The 17,285-nt window shown below is 37.8% G+C and overlaps 2 protein-coding genes across 4 annotated transcripts in view; one reads left to right on the top strand and one right to left on the bottom strand.

The window, feature by feature from the left end:
• Window positions 1-16,502, bottom strand: part of LOC311072929 (cyclin-dependent kinase-like 5) — a 62,268-nt gene extending 45,766 nt beyond the window's left edge. For 2 of the 3 annotated variants that reach the window (XM_084098298.1, XM_084098300.1), the window contains exons 1-2: window positions 16,370-16,502; window positions 7,180-7,361 (exon numbers count right to left, since the gene is read on the bottom strand). In XM_084098298.1, the coding sequence (XP_083954424.1) occupies window positions 7,180-7,216 (37 nt within the window). In that variant the 5' untranslated portion in view covers window positions 7,217-7,361; window positions 16,370-16,502. The remainder of the gene's footprint in view (window positions 1-7,179; window positions 7,362-16,369) is intronic. The other variant, XM_084098299.1, reaches the window with a different exon arrangement.
• LOC311072984 (uncharacterized protein) overlaps window positions 1-17,285 on the top strand; it is a 1,552,487-nt gene that overhangs the window by 40,803 nt on the left and 1,494,399 nt on the right. The gene's annotated exons all lie outside the window — the stretch shown is intronic.

Here is a 17,285-nt window from a genome sequence, read left to right as displayed (position 1 = left end):
TATTTACAACTTCAAAAAATCTTTTTTACAGTATAGTATTTATTCATATTTTGAATTAGCTTTTATTTTTATATTTTCAGTTTATATATTAAAGACGACCTATTATCCCCCTTTCTCAGAGTCTTGATGTTGTTTTCAGGCTCTACTAGAACAGGTTTTCCTGCTTGAATGTTGATTATTTCCTCATATTCTCCATTGTTGCGGCTCCTCTCTTCCCAGTCTGTCAGTAACGCTCTGTTTACTTCCTGTCTCTATGAAGCCCCTCCTTCTGAAAAGCACACTGTGCTCTGATTGGTCAGCTGGAGCAGTGTGTTGTGATTAGTCGAGCGCTTTGAGTGTGTTTGGGAAATGTCCCGTCCCTTACCATAACCGCCAGTTTAACACACTACTAACTAACTCAACCAGGCCCCGCCCCTTTATTCTGCGCATTAATTATTATAATGAGGAATATTGTGACGTGTTCGTTCCCGGAAGAAACTCAAGACTACAATGGAGGCGTTTCAGGGACGTTTTTTTTTTTAAGTTTAAGTTTTAAGTGTTAAACTTTAGGCCTATTTCAATTAACAAAAATTATTTTTAATAGTTCTAGTTAACCATAACAACACTGGTTTCTCCAGATCTGCTCAGGATATCAAAGTCTGCAATATGAACTCAAACATTTCTCATCAAATCATCATTCCTGGAAGTCAGTTAAGTTCTTTCTGTCAAGCGAACATCTGAGGAGTTTCAGTGGAAATACAGCGGCTTCTGTGAGAGCGACAGAACGTTCCTCCGGTCTCGTGTTCGTCAGCGTGAGTTTGTTTCTCTGAGTCTCGTTACTTATCCTCCACTTCACACTGCCATGACATCAGTGCAGCGCTGATGCGGGAGGAAGATGGACCAGAAGAATAGCGCACACACACACACACACACTAACCCGACCCCTAAACTTACCCATCACTCACACACACACACACACACACACACTAACCCGATCCCTAAACCTGCCCATCACACACACACAAACACACACACACACACACACACTAACCCGATCCCTAAACCTGCCCATCACACACACACACACACACACACACACTAACCCGATCCCTAAACCTACCCATCACACACACACACACACACACACACACACACACACACACTAACCCGACCCCTAAACCTACAAATCACACACACACACACACACACACACACACACACACACACAGACTAACCTGACCCCTAAACCTACCCATCACACACACACTAACCCGACCCCTAAACCTACCAATCACACACACACACACACACACACACACACACACACACACTAACCTGACTCCTAAACATACCCATCTCAAACACACACACACTAACCTGACCCCTAAACCTACCCATCACACACATACACACACACATACACACACACACACACACACACACACACACACACACTAACCCGATCCCTAAACCTACCCATCTCTCACACACACACACACACACTAACCCGACCCCTAAACCTACCCATCTCTCACACACACACACTAACCCGACCCCTAAATCGACCCATCACACACACACACACACACTCCCTAAACCTACCCATCTCTCACACACACACACACACACACACACACACACACACACACACACACACACAACCCCTAAACCTACCCATCACACACACACACACACACACACACACTAACCTGACCCCTAAACCGACCCATCTCACACACACACACACACTAACCCGACCCCTAAACCTACCAATCACTCACACACACACACACACACACACTAACCTGACTCCTAAACCTACCAATCACACACACATACACACACACTAACCTGACCCCTAAACCTACCAATCACACACACACACACACACACACACACACACACTAACCTGACTCCTAAACCTACCAATCACACGCACACACACACACACACTAACCCGACCCCTAAACCTACCAATCTCACACACACACACACACACACACACACACACTAACCTGACCCCTAAACCTACCAATCTCAAACACACACACATATTTTTAATAAAACACTATTTAGTATGTTTTTAAAGTGATTTGAAATGACTCATAAATCACGTTCACGTTTTAATACCAGTGTAATACCCATGTCATTATACACATTTCTGTCCTCATAAATCACAAAAACAAACACACACTCCCACACACACACACACACACACACACTCACACACTCACACACTCACACACTCACACACTCGTGCTATGAATCTCTTGCGTTGAAATAATCGCCAGCAACTCCTCAACTCAATGTGCAATAAAGACGTGATGCTGGTAAACGCATCACTGCCAAGCCCCGCCCACTCCTCAGCCTCAGCCAATCAGGAGGAGAGACACACTCTCATCAGCCAATCAGCTAAGGAGGAATGACCAGTTTCTGCACGGCAGTGAATCTCGATGATCAAGTGAAACCAGCTTATCTTCAAGACAGATCTAGCTTAACCTGCTTTTTCCAGAGCTGGAATAGACACACAACAAGAAAACGAGGCCATAAAAGTGGAACTGTGACCCGCTTTTACAGGCGCAACAGTTTCCATCAGCATTTGATTTCCATTTTTCCTGAATAAGGAGAACATCTAATAAGGACTCAGTTTGACTAAAGAGAAAGCTTTTTTAGCCCTAACGCAACAAAATGAAGAGCAGTTGCACATAATGAGTTTAACTAATTATCATTATCATGCTGCCACACAGCATTATGGGAAGTTAGGCCTCTTAAACTTAAATGAGGAGAGCTGTTCATCAACACAAAATGTGTGGTTAAAAACATTAAATAAGAGAAAAATGTACAGAAATGTATTTAAATATGGTCCAATGTGTTTAACAGCTGGAATTACTACACTGCTGTTTAGTTGCTGAAGCACATTCAACTGAGACAAAAATTACACACGAAGAACAACGTATCAGTTTTTATTTTGTCCATATGAAAGTGAAATGTTATTTGGACTCTGGCGTTCAAAATATCGAAGCATATAAATATTTTATAAAATATTTTAAAATATTTTAACTGAATTAAAGCAAAATATAAATATTACATGAAAAACTTAGATTAAACTAAATTAGAAATGTTGCCTTGGCAATTAACTGGAATAAGTTTAACTGAAATAAAGCTAAAAAAAAAAAAAAAAAAAAAACTATTTAGAAATATTTAAAAAAAACAAAAACAAATAAAAATTACAAAAGTAAACTGAAATTAAAAGGAAAACTGAAAATATTAACAATAAAAGCCAATTCAAATATCAATAAAGACTATAATAGTACATAAATAGCAACTAAATAAAACTATTTAAAATAAAACTCCACAGAAGAAATAAAATTCAATGATTTGGAACTAGGGTTATTATAGTTAACTAAAATTAATTATAAAAACATTTTAATTTAAATAAAATAAACATTAACTCAAATAAATAAAAATAAAAATAAAATAAAATAAAAAACTATTTTATCTAGTTGCTGAGTAAACATTTCTATTTTTTATTCAGTTTAAGTTGCAGTACTCAAATAATTTAAAATAAATAAACTAAATCTAAAAAATGAAAACAACCTATTTAGATGATAGACATATTTAAAAAATACTTGAACTCTAGACAAAATTAAAATGAAAACAGAAAATATAACATAAAATCTAATTCATAATATTATCAAAAACGATGGTATATCAATCATACTAAAATAGCAGAGTTTGGACTGACACGAGGGTGTAAATGGGATAATGACATATTTATTTATTACAATAAATAATGACAGAATGGTCATTTTTAGGTGCGCTATCTCTTTAAAAAACTAAATACGGTGAGTGGCAGAAGTGTAGAAACGTTTGAGTGACAGGCGTTCCAGTTCCACGAGGGTCTGATTATAATCTAAACCAATTAACTTCCACATTAAAAAGCCAAAGTTTCCCTCTGACGACATTTCCATTCACGTGCGCATCTCGTAAACACAATCATTTGTAGATCACCTGAAGGCAGAGATATATTACAGACTCTCAACCAAATCAATTGGCTTTCAATTAGCATTGATCATCGAGAGGATAAACACAGACGACAGGATGAGAACGAGTGAATCTGAGAGAAGAGAACAGATGAGAGGAGATTACACGACTGATGGCCGACAGAGAGAGAGAAGAAACTGATCTACTGACAGCTGAACACACAGCAGGACACACACGCACACACACACACACACACACACTCTCTCACAAACACACACACACACACTCACACGCACACACAAACTCACATACAAACACACTCACTCACACACACACACACTCACGCACACACTCACACTCACACACACACAAACTCACATACAAACACACACACACACGCACTCACACTCACACGCACTCACACGCACTCACACTCACTCACACACACACACACGCACTCACACGCACGCACTCACTCACGCACTCACTCACGCACTCACTCACGCACTCACTCATGCACTCACACGCACTCACAAACACGCACTCACGCACTCACAAACACGCACTCACACGCACTCACACGCACTCACACGCACTCACAAACACGCACTCACGCACTCACAAACACGCACTCACACGCACTCACGCACTCACGCACTCACAAACACGCACTCACACGCACTCACACGTACTCACACGTACTCACACGCACTCACACGCACTCACACGCACTCACACGCACTCACACGCACGCACTCACTCACACTCACACTCACTCACACTCACTCACACTCACTCACACTCACTCACACTCACTCACACTCACACACTCACACACTCACAAACACGCACTCACACGCACTCACACTCGCACTCACTCACACTCACTCACACTCACTCACACGCACTCACACGCACTCACACGCACTCACACACTCACACACTCACAAACACGCACTCACACGCACTCACACGCACTCACTCACACTCACACTCACTCACACTCACTCACATGCACTCACACGCACTCACACTCACTCACACTCACTCACACTCACTCACACTCACTCGCACTCACACGCACTCACACGCACTCACACTCACACTCACTCACACGCACTCACACTCACTCACACGCACTCACACGCACTCACACGCACTCACACTCACTCACACTCACTCACACTCACACTCACTCACACACACGCACTCACACGCACTCACACTCACACTCACTCACACTCACTCACACGCACTCACACTCACTCACTAACACGCACTCACACGCACTCACTCACACGAACTCACACGCACTCACACTCACACTCACTCACACTCACACTCACTCACACTCACACTCACTCACACGCACTCACACGCACTCACACGCACTCACACGCACTCACACGCACTCACACGCACTCACACTCACTCACACTCACTCACACTCACTCACACTCACTCACACGCACTCACACTCACTCACTCACACGCACTCACACGCACTCACTCACACGCACTCACACGCACTCACGCACTCACGCACTCACACACTCACAAACACGCACTCACACGCACGCACTCGCACGCACTCACTCACACTCACTCACACTCACACTCACACTCACACTCACTCACACTCACTCACACACTCACACACACTCACTCACACTCAATCACACGCACTCAATCACACTCACTCACACACACGCACTCACTCACGCACTCACTCGCACTCACTCACACGCACTCACACGCACACACACGCACTCACACTCACACGCACTCACACGCACTCACACTCACTCACACTCACTCACACGCACTCACACGCACTCACACTCACACTCACTCACACGCACTCACACGCACTCACACGCACTCACACGCACTCACACGCACTCACACGCACGCACTCACACGCACTCACACGCACTCACACGCACTCACACGCACGCACTCGCACGCACTCGCACGCACTCGCACGCACTCGCACTCACTCGCACTCACTCGCACTCACTCGCACTCACTCGCACTCACTCGCACTCACTCGCACGCACTCGCACGCACTCGCACTCACACGCACTCACACGCACTCACACGCACTCACACGCACTCACACGCACTCACTCACACACACGCACTCGCACGCACTCACACGCACTCACACGCACTCACACGCACTCACACGCACGCACGCACTCGCACGCACTCGCACGCACTCGCACGCACTCGCACTCACTCGCACTCACTCACACTCACTCACACGCACGCACTCACACGCACTCACACTCACATTCACTCACACTCACATTCACATTCACATTCACATTCACACTCACACTCACACTCACTCACTCACACTCACACACGCACTCACACGCAAGCACTCACACGCACTCACACTCACACTCACACACACTCACAGCAGTGTTAGTGGGGCATCAGAGAGTGTGAGAGATGAAGGAGTAAAAATAACCTGATCCCCCGAGACTTTTACACACCCTCATTCAAGATGTAGAGAGAGAGAGAGTGGACTTCACACACACCTCAACACACACACACCCCTACAACACACAGAGCCGCCGGAGACTAGCGCTCCAACACATTCATAACTCATGATGAGAGCTTTAAAAATGAAACATTCAAGTTAAATATAAAGACTTTGACCAAATAGATTTTTAAAATGTTTTTGATAGAAGTCTCAGTCTTCTTCTCACCAAGACTGAGTTTATTTAATCGAAAATACAGTAAAATACAGTACAGTAGTATATATATGAGTAAAATAAAATAAAATGCTTATTAAATGCATTAAAGGGGTCATACCATCTTTTTGGTGTATATATATATAAAAGATGGTATGACCCCTTTAATGCATTTAATAAGCATTTTATTTTATACAAAATAGAAAATTTGTATACAAATCTGTATATAGTAAATTCTGCTTTGTATACAAATGTTCTATTTTCCAACATTTTCCTATTGCAGACAGACACGACTGTGCAATTTTGAGTTTTCTTTCATGCCAGGATATTATTCTGCAAAAAAAAGAGACAATAATTGCACAGTTTTGTCAGAATGAAAATACGACCCACATCAGATTCTTCAGACTGTGATCGCTTTCATTCAACAACACTCAGATTTAGAGAATAGAGTTGAAAACTCATTGTTTGAGTGATGTCTTTCAGCTCGTGTGACGGTACTGACGGTACTGACCTTCCCCCACAATCCCAAGAACCTCAAACCTGTGCATCACATCACTGGAGGCCGGCTCCTCATCCACTCAAACGGCCCGCGCGGTCGCCGTGGTTACGGGCTGGCATGGGGCGGCCTGCTGTGGAATCATGGGATGGACCGGATCACCGAGAGACTCTGAGCATGTCTGTCAGCACACACACCTGAGGAAACACACAAGACAGATGTTCAAACCCCACGGAGATGATCTAGGGTCTATATCACATAGCTGCCAATACCATTAATAAATAAATTAATAAATATTGTACAAAATATAACATTTCTGACACCTATTAGAAAATAACTAATTATATAAATATTTTTGGAAATATCTAATGATACAAATCAAATAAATAAATGAAATATTGCCAGAAATATTAAATATCTGTCAATACTGATAATTGCTTAAGTAAATAAATAAATAAACAAATAAGCAAAATATATATATATATATATATATATATATTTCCATAAATATTAAATATTTGACAATACCAATTACATAAATGTATAAAATACTGCTAGAAATATAAAATATCTGTCACTACCAATAGTAAATAAATAAATAAATATTTTGGACAATACCAATTACATAAATGTATAAAAATAAATAAATATTTTGGAAATATCTGATAATACCAATTACATAAATGTATAAAAATATTGCTAGAAATATGTAATCATCGGTACTGACAGATATTTTATAAGTAAACAAATAAATAAACAAATAAAGCAAAAACATAATTACCGGAAATATAAAATATCTGTCAATACAGATAATTAGATAAATAAATAAATAAACAAGAAAGCAAACAAACAAATAAATAAATATTACCGGAAACATCAAATATCTGACAATACAGAAATATAAAATACCTGTCAATACCAATAATTACACAAGTAGACAAATAAGCAAACAAACAAATAAAAAGCTCTAAATATTGCCAGAAATATCAAATATCTGACAATACCAATTAAATATATTGCCAGAGAAATATCAAAATATCTGTACATGCTGATAATTACATAAGAAAATAAATAAACAAATGATCAAACAAACAAATAAATAAATAAATATGGCCGGAAATATAAAATATGTCAATATGATAATTACATAAGTAATTAATTAAATAAATAAATAAATATTTATTACCGGAAATATCAAATATCAGACAATACCGATAATTACATAAAATAAAAAACAAGCAAATAAATAAATAAATAAATAAAGCCAGAAATATCAAATATCTGTCAATATGATAATTACATAAGTAATTAAATAAATAAATAAATAAATAAATAAATAAATAAATAAATAAATAAATAAATATTACCGGAAATATCAAATATCGGACAATACCGATAATTACATAAATAAAATAAATAAAAAACAAGCAAACAAACAAATAAACAAATAAATAAATATTACCGGAAATATCAAATATCGGACAATACCGATAATTACATAAATTAAAAAATTAAAAACAAGCAAGCAAACAAATACCGCTAAACAAATAAATAAATAAAGCTGGAAATATCAAATATCTGTCAATATGATAATTACATAAGTAATTAATTAAATAAATAAATAAATAAATATTACCGGAAATATCAAATATCAGACAATACCGTTAATTACATAAATAAAAAAAATAAAAAACAAGCAAATAAATAAATAAACAAATAAATCAATATTACTGGAAATATCAAATATTGGACAATACCGATAATTACATAAATAAAAAAATAAAAAACAAGCAAACAAGCAAATAAACAAATAAATAAATAAAGCCGGAAATATCAAATATCTGACAATACCGATTAAATAAATACATAAAATATCTGCATAGATAGATAGATAGATAGATAGATAGATAGATAGATAGATAGATAGATTGATAGATTGATAGATTGATTATCGGTTCAACAATTCAGACTCTTTGCAAACATCTTTACTGGGATCAGTAAACCAGCATCTGCTGTCCAAATCAAACCTGACCAAATGGTTTCATAGATGCATTGCTATGTGGTTGCTAGGTGGTTGCTATGTGATTGTTTACCAGTTTCACCAAATGCTCTCCAAAACAAAACAACGAATCCTAAACCAACATCAGCACAATCTTATTTCATCTCGAAAAGGAGCAAATGTTTCCTCAGAGCCGGTTTGTTCTGTTTCATGTGTGGCGGCAGAGTTAAGTATTTGTGCGCGTGTGGGTCACAGATAATTAGGATGCGGCTATAAATAGTGCATGGCAGAAGCATATTCAGAGCCATTAAAGAACGACACGATGAACTGAAGGAGAACGAGACTCGACGTGTCCAGAACTCACTGAGAAACACACGGCTCACGTAAGAGATGAAGAATTGAGTTTAGTGAGTCTGATGAAGCACAAGTAGATCAAAAACACCTGCGATTACAGGGACATCATTTAAGAAGTTCAACTAGACAGCATGCTAGTGTTCTCTATAGAGAGAGTCCATATCACCTGATAAATATCAAGTATACCAATAGAGATTGTAAAACAAAGAAATAAAAAATATCTGAAATATCATTATTGTAAAATATTGCAGATTCTTTTTTTATAACCGATACAGATTATTAGCATTTAATATATGCCCAATAACCGATATGTAGAATTGATATTTGTGCATTAATGGTTTTAAATACGTATCTGAAATGCAGCGCCCTCTAGAGGCCAAATAAAACCATCACTGATGCCTCGTGGAGTTTGTTTTGACACGCGAGGCTGCGCTGCACTTCAGATGCGGATTAAAAACAGACGGTATGTTATACAGTACACTACCGTATGCGTTTTCATATTATTATACAGTACGAGAGCGCCCTCTAGAGGCCAAATAAAACCATCACTGACTCCTCGTGGAGTTTGTTTTGACATGCAAGGCTGCGTTGCACTTCAGATGCGGATTAAAAACAGACGGTATGTTATACAGTACATTACCGTACATGTTTTCATATCATTATACAGTACAAGAGTGCCCTCTAGAGGCCAAATAAAACCATCACTGAAGCCTCGTGGAGTTTGTTTTGACACGCGAGGCTGCGCTGAACTTCAGATGCGGATTTAAAACAGACGGTATGTTATACAGTACACTACCGTATGCGTTTTCATATTATTATACAGTACGAGAGCGCCCTCTAGAGGCCAAATAAAATCACTGACGCCTTGTGGAGTTTGTTTTGACACGCGAGGCTGCGCTGCACTTCAGATACAGATTTAAAACAGACGGTATGTTATACAGTACACTACCGTATGCGTTTTCATATTATTATACAGTACGAGAGCGCCCTCTAGAGGCCAAATAAAATCACTGACGCCTTGTGGAGTTTGTTTTGACACGCGAGGCTGCGCTGCACTTCAGATACAGATTTAAAACAGACGGTATGTTATACAGTACATTACCGTACGTGTTTTCATATAATTATACAGTACGAGAGCGCCCTCTAGAGGACAAATAAAACCATCACTGATGCCTCGTGGAGTTTGTTTTGACACACAAGGCTGCGTTGCACTTCAGATACGGGTTTAAAAAATACAGTATGTTATACAGTACATTACCGTACGTGTTTTCATATTATTATACAGTATGAGAGTGCCCTCTAGAGGCCAAATAAACCCATCACTGACTCCTCGTGGAGTTTGTTTTGACACGCGAGGCTGCGCTGCACTTCAGATGCGGATTTTAAAAAGACAGTATGTTCTACAGTACATTACCGTACGTGTTTTCATATCATTATACAGCAATTAATTTGCTGACTAGATGCTGTATTAGTGGAGAACAGCACCAAAGGGAACTGCAAACATGAACAGATCTCTCTATGCTTTTCTGGTGCTGCTGAGATATGGCGGCCAAAAACCATAAGACCTAAACTAATGTGAGATTGCTGGCGTCTTTATGTAGGAGAAACATCAGGAGACAAATTCTCCTATATCAATGTTTTAATATAGATCATTTAGGACTGGAGACTAAAAACCCTTCTGATAACCTGTTTGAACACAATCATTATTTTTGCAATTCTATTTGGTGAAAAAAAAAAAAAGGTCTTTCATTAATAATTGGAAAACATTCGACTCAAGACTCAATGGGATTTTTCTGGAGCATCTCATGTAAAATTAAAGTCTCCATTTGGTCTTTCTGGGTCTCAGTACGTGCACTACACACAAACAGATGGACGTCTTTATGTTTCGTCTGTGTGTGAGCGTGTGTTTCCGCTGGCACAGAGTTGTGCATGTCATCACTTTAGACCAAAACGCCAACAAATCAGTGATGAACGTGAGGTCTGGGACTCAGGAGGGGAGACAGACACGTCACATCAGTGCGATTACACTGAGAACACGGATCAGGAAAACAAACACACCAACAACATCACACACACACACCTCAACATGAGATGAAGCTCATATTACTGATTGGTCGTTCATGAACGATTCGTTTGTTTTGCTTCAGTCAAGTGACAAATGAACTAAAGACCATAAGAAGCTCAATGCTCTTTAAATAAACAAATAAACAAATTTTGAATTGTGGAATGTGACTGAAATCAAATATCTCCCAATATAGTTAAAGAATAAATAAAAAAAATTATACATTTTGCCCAAAATATTACATATCAGCCAATACTAATTCATAAATAACTAAATAAATAAATGCTTGAAATATCTACCAATAAATAAATAAATATCTGGCAATACCGATTAAATAAAAACTTAAATAAATGTAGCTGGAAATAACAAATATCTGCCAATACCAATAAATACACAAATAAATAAATAAATAATTGTAGAAATAAATCACATATATCACCCAGTAACCAATATATATTGTTTATACCTGATACAGTCATTCAAAAACATTTTGCGTCTGTCAAGCGACCAATAATGAACTGCATTATAATGATTTTCTAATTCAGAATGTGATCAAAGATTGAACATATAAACATGTTCAGGGTATTTGCCATATGAAAATGTAACATTTAACAAAATTACTTGAATAAAGATTACTCGATTTTTTTAACGAGATTCAAAAATCAATCCGACTATTTACAAAACCCATTTAAATTGTGAAACCTGTTAATTAATCAGAAAAAGAATGTTAGTCAGACTGATTTTTTAACAATGGAAAAGTGGCCGTTAAAGGGATACTTCACCGATTAGCATTAAGCTTTGTATCAGTAGAAACCCGGTAGTATTTTCGAGTGGCCGTGCTTCCCTCCCTCATGTCCCCCTGAGACGAGAGATTTCTGTATTGTGTGTCTGGAAAAAACCTCAGATGATACAAAAATCGTCATTTAGCTTCAGCTGAGGCTTTTTGTCCAGAGGCGAGAGACTCCAGCCAGTAGGAGGAGCTCGACCCGCATGTCTTCAACCCGCCCATAGGGGGATCTCACGATAAAACGCCTCTTTTCAGTTTCGAGTCGACTAGTAGTCTAGTCGTATCATTTCTCCCGATACTGCCCTCTGTAACCGGGAGGCGTGGCTTGGGCGTGGGCTCCTAGGGCAGCGGAGAAACTGCATTCTGGGAGTTGTAGTCTTTCATCCACATGAGCCAAAAATACATTTTCTGGCTTTTCTCAGTCTAGAAGGCACCAACTTCTAAAATAATCTCACATTTCTACTACATAAATGACCCAATTAAAATACACATTCATCTTTCCAGCGGTGAAATATCCCTTTAAAGAATGAAGTCAGGTGATCAAGAAAAGAGGGGAGGGGCTAAAAAAATACAATGGATTAGTTGATTTTGCATTTAAAATGGTTTGTTCAAAAAGTTCTCAAGGACTAAAAATTAATTTACAATTAAAATAAGTTTAAGTTACATAAAGAAATGTGTTTTTGGCCTTAATGAATCTTTCTGAGAGAGTGAATGGCACAGCTCAGAGCTCGACGGAGGTCATGCTGTCACTTCCTCATGCGCACACACAAATGAACAAATAAAAATGCCAAAGCAGCCTGTTTTTCACTGCATATGAGCTCTGGACTCGGACTAATTCAATCAAGCCTCTCTGAAAAGAGCTAAAAATACAGCCGTCAGCCTTTAAACGTCAGAAATAGCAGACCGGTGAACGCTCCGGCTCTTACAGCACAAACACATCAGGCCGTGAATCCGCCGCAGATTTGGGGAAGAAGATCGATATACCTCCCAATACTGTTAAAGAATAGAAATATTACATATATGCCAATACCAATTCATAAATAATAGAAATATTACATATCTTCCAATACCAATTCATAAATAAATAAATGCTCCAAATATCTGGCAATACAGATTAAATTAATTATTTTTTACAGATTAAAAAATAAAATAAATTTTGCTGGATTTACAAATATCTGCCAATACCACTAAATACATGAATAAATAAATAAAATCTGCCCAAAATATTACATATATCAATTCATAAATAAATAAAAGCTAGAAATATCTGGTAATACCGATTAAAGGAAAACAGGCAGATTTGGCCGTTCAGCCTGTTAATGCTTACAAAGAGAGTCCGAGAATCAAACAAAGAATCTTCTCAGCTGGTTTTAAAGCCGATCTACCTGGACGACACTCCTGATCCGCCGTACAAACTCACCGTGTTTCTGGGTTCAGTCCCCAGACGCACAAAATGAGAACATGTAAGGAGGACGAGGGGAAAAAAGACAGAGAGAAAGAGACTGATACTATAAACACCTTCTGAACTGAATATAGTGACGACCTTCTGAAATCAGAACAGAAACATAGACTGTGTGCATCGTGTTAAAGCGTGTTTTTATGTGTGAGAACGGTTTATTTTACTGGCTAAACGTTGCATTTTAAAGCTTTAAAAACGATGGCCGTTTCAAACAGGTTTACTGGACACTCCCCTCATCTGCCATTGGTCAGCCAAACGGATAGCCCCGCCCCCAAACTCATGCCATTGGTCGAGTCAATAACTGTAGTTTCGAGCTGGTCGTGATGCTCAAACAAACAGATCTGAAAGCACTTTCAGTGGAATCAACTTACGAACGGTTTATTTATAGTTGCATATTGAGCTACAAGTATTTCAACATCCAAATAAAAAGACACTTCACCTTTAACTTAACGCAAATTAGCAATTAAATGCAGTTTTTGCCTGTAACAGAGAATTATTCTCTAAGAGCTGAAGAGACACGATGATTTCTGTCCTTTTCCATGTAAACAAGGTCAGCATGACCTCAAAAACTGAACACTCGTGATGATGAAGGCCAAAGCTTCTCAAGATCTTCATCAGACATTAACTCATCATAACACCGGTTACAAACGAGCTACATTTACTAAATCACTGTCATGCGTGAGAAGAAACCGTCTAGATGTGGTAAAACTTTCATTGCAAGACCTGAGAATCGAACCCAAGACCTCGGCGTTGCAAGCGTCAAACTTTACTGTAGAATACTAGAGATGTCATTGCACTAATTGGAACAGCTACTCATTCATTACACACACAGCAGTAGTAGATTACAACACAACTGTAATTAGTATCAGAGAAATGTGTGAATATGTCAGATTTGAGTTATAGATATTAAAAAGTGTTTTGTTTTTTTTAAAACATAGGCCACTTTTATGTCCCAGTGGAAAGATTTTTTATTTTTGTGATATAAAGTTCACATTAAAACTGTCTTGTAAACTTCTAACCATTAAATGCCTGTTATCTGGAGATTTTTATTGTTTTACCCTCATCCAAGATCTTGAATTTCCTCAGCTGTACTTTTGTCAAATTATGCAAAGAAAAAGTGAACATTGTAATTAATTATGTGCATTTAGGCTTCATAAAATACTATCTATGAAAATAGTCTCATTAAGACGGGGTTTTCTAATGCAAAACGTGTTTAAAATGTCATTTCCATCAAAATATATGTTACTAAACAGTAACACAATACATGATTTGGTGAAAATGTCTGAGTAAAAAATCTTTTAAATGAAAATTATACATGTGTGTTCACTTATGGACATCGTTACACTCTTAAAAATAAAAATTTATAATAAAAAATGTTTTAAAAAAATTGCCGTAATGCCAGAGAAGAACCTTTTTTTGGTTCATCAAAGAACCTTTTAGTGAACAATTCTTTAAAGAAGTTCTTGCATTTTAAAAGAACCATTTTCCAATATAAAGACCCTTTTGTGGAATGGAAAGATTATGGATGATGGTGATGTTCACCCAAAAATGATAATTCTGTCATTATTTACTCGTCCTCACGTTGTTCCAAACCCATAAGACTCTCTGTCCCTCCATTGACAGCTACGCAACTACCACTTTAATGCTTCAAAAAAGTTCATAAAGAGATCGTAAAACTAACATGCATGAATTGAACGGTTACTCAATTTTCTGAAGAAACTCAATCGCTTTATATGATGAACAGATTTAATTTAGGCTTTTATTCACATTTAAACATTTTCGGGTGAACTATATCCCTTTAAAGATTGTTCATGGATCCATAGATGTCAATAATGAAGCATTATTTTAAGAGTCTACTGTAGTAAACAATTCTATTTAACTTGTGAGAGTGTTTGAGTATTTAAGTACCAGTAATTGAAAAAAACATCCTGTTTTGAAGTAAAATTAGATTTAATTCAGGCTTTTATTCACATTAAAGCATTTTTGGGTGAACTATCCCCTTTAAAGATTGTTCATGTATCCATAGATGCCAATACTATTTTTTAAGAGTGCACTGTAGTAACCAAATTCACTTCACTTGTGAGAGTGTTTTAGGAGTATTTAAGAACCGATAATTGAGAAAACACCCTGTTTTGAAGTAAAATGACATGCAACAGCAGTACAACAGTGATTTAAGAGTGTAAATATGACAGTACCTATGTGTTGATGTGCTCATATGTTCATATATGACTAATGCACCGGTCATGTATGCACTGCCAGCCTCAGTCACGCATCTCGCGGTTTGCGTGTGTTTCTGTGTCTCTGCGTCGCATTGAGCGGGTTCGCGTTGCGTGGGAGTCACGCGCACATAGAAACACGGATCTGAACCACGCACTTCACCCACATCAGCCCTGACAGACTGTAATTATGACACAGAATACCACAACACTCTCAGAGCCGCAGTACAACAGCATGCCAAAGTGCTGCAGTCAAACCACGCATGATACCACTCAAATAATAATAATAAATCGAAGGGAATCAGAAAAACGAGTCGTGTTTACTTACGCGTTCCGGAGACCAGGACGCGGTATAAAACACTCACATCCTCAAACGCACTGATGTATGTGAACCTCATCAACCCACCCGCGACAACAGCAACAGTTTCAGACTGGCGTCAGTGGAGACGATTCCAATGACTGACGCTAGTCACAGACACGCCCCTTCGTGGGATATTCACCAATCAGGAGACCAGTAGCTCGGTGTGGGCGTGGCAAACAGTGGCAGCAGAACCACTGTAATGTAATATAATATAATATAATATGATATAATATAATATAATATAATATAATATAATATAATATAATAATATAGTAATGTAAATTTGTAATATAATGTAATGTAATATAATATAATATAATAATATTTATTTACAGGTTTTATTTAGGGGTTTTCACATTTCAGTGAATTTAGATTTGTAAATTAATAAATATGTATATACAGTAGGATCCTATAAAAACTTGTTTGTCAAATACAGGAAAAACAGTAATATTGTGAAATATTATTACAATTTAAAATAACCATTTTCTATGTGAATATATAGTAAAATGTAATTTATTCCTGTGATCAAAGCTGAATTTTCAGCATCATTACTCCAGTCTTCACATGATCCTTCAGAAATCAGTATAATATCATGATTTGATGATCAAAAAACATGAAGGCCTACTATTATTATCATTAGTGTTCAATTCATATATTATATACATTTTTAAAAATGCATGACACATGCATTGAAAGCACTTGTTTATATTGGTTATGGATTGCCATAAATTTCACCTGTTCGTGTATTTGCGCCTTCAGATCAAATCACTCACACCACCTAGTGGATATATGAAGCACAGTGATTATTTTCAAAGATGACAGACGATGAATGAAGGAAAGATTGATAAAATAATTTTATAAAAAAAAAAAAAAAAAAAAAAAA

Source organism: Abramis brama (assembly GCF_963993115.1).
Source record: "Abramis brama genome assembly, chromosome: 22".
NCBI lineage: Eukaryota > Metazoa > Chordata > Actinopteri > Cypriniformes > Leuciscidae > Abramis > Abramis brama.
This window is presented reverse-complemented; position numbering and strand designations above follow the sequence as displayed.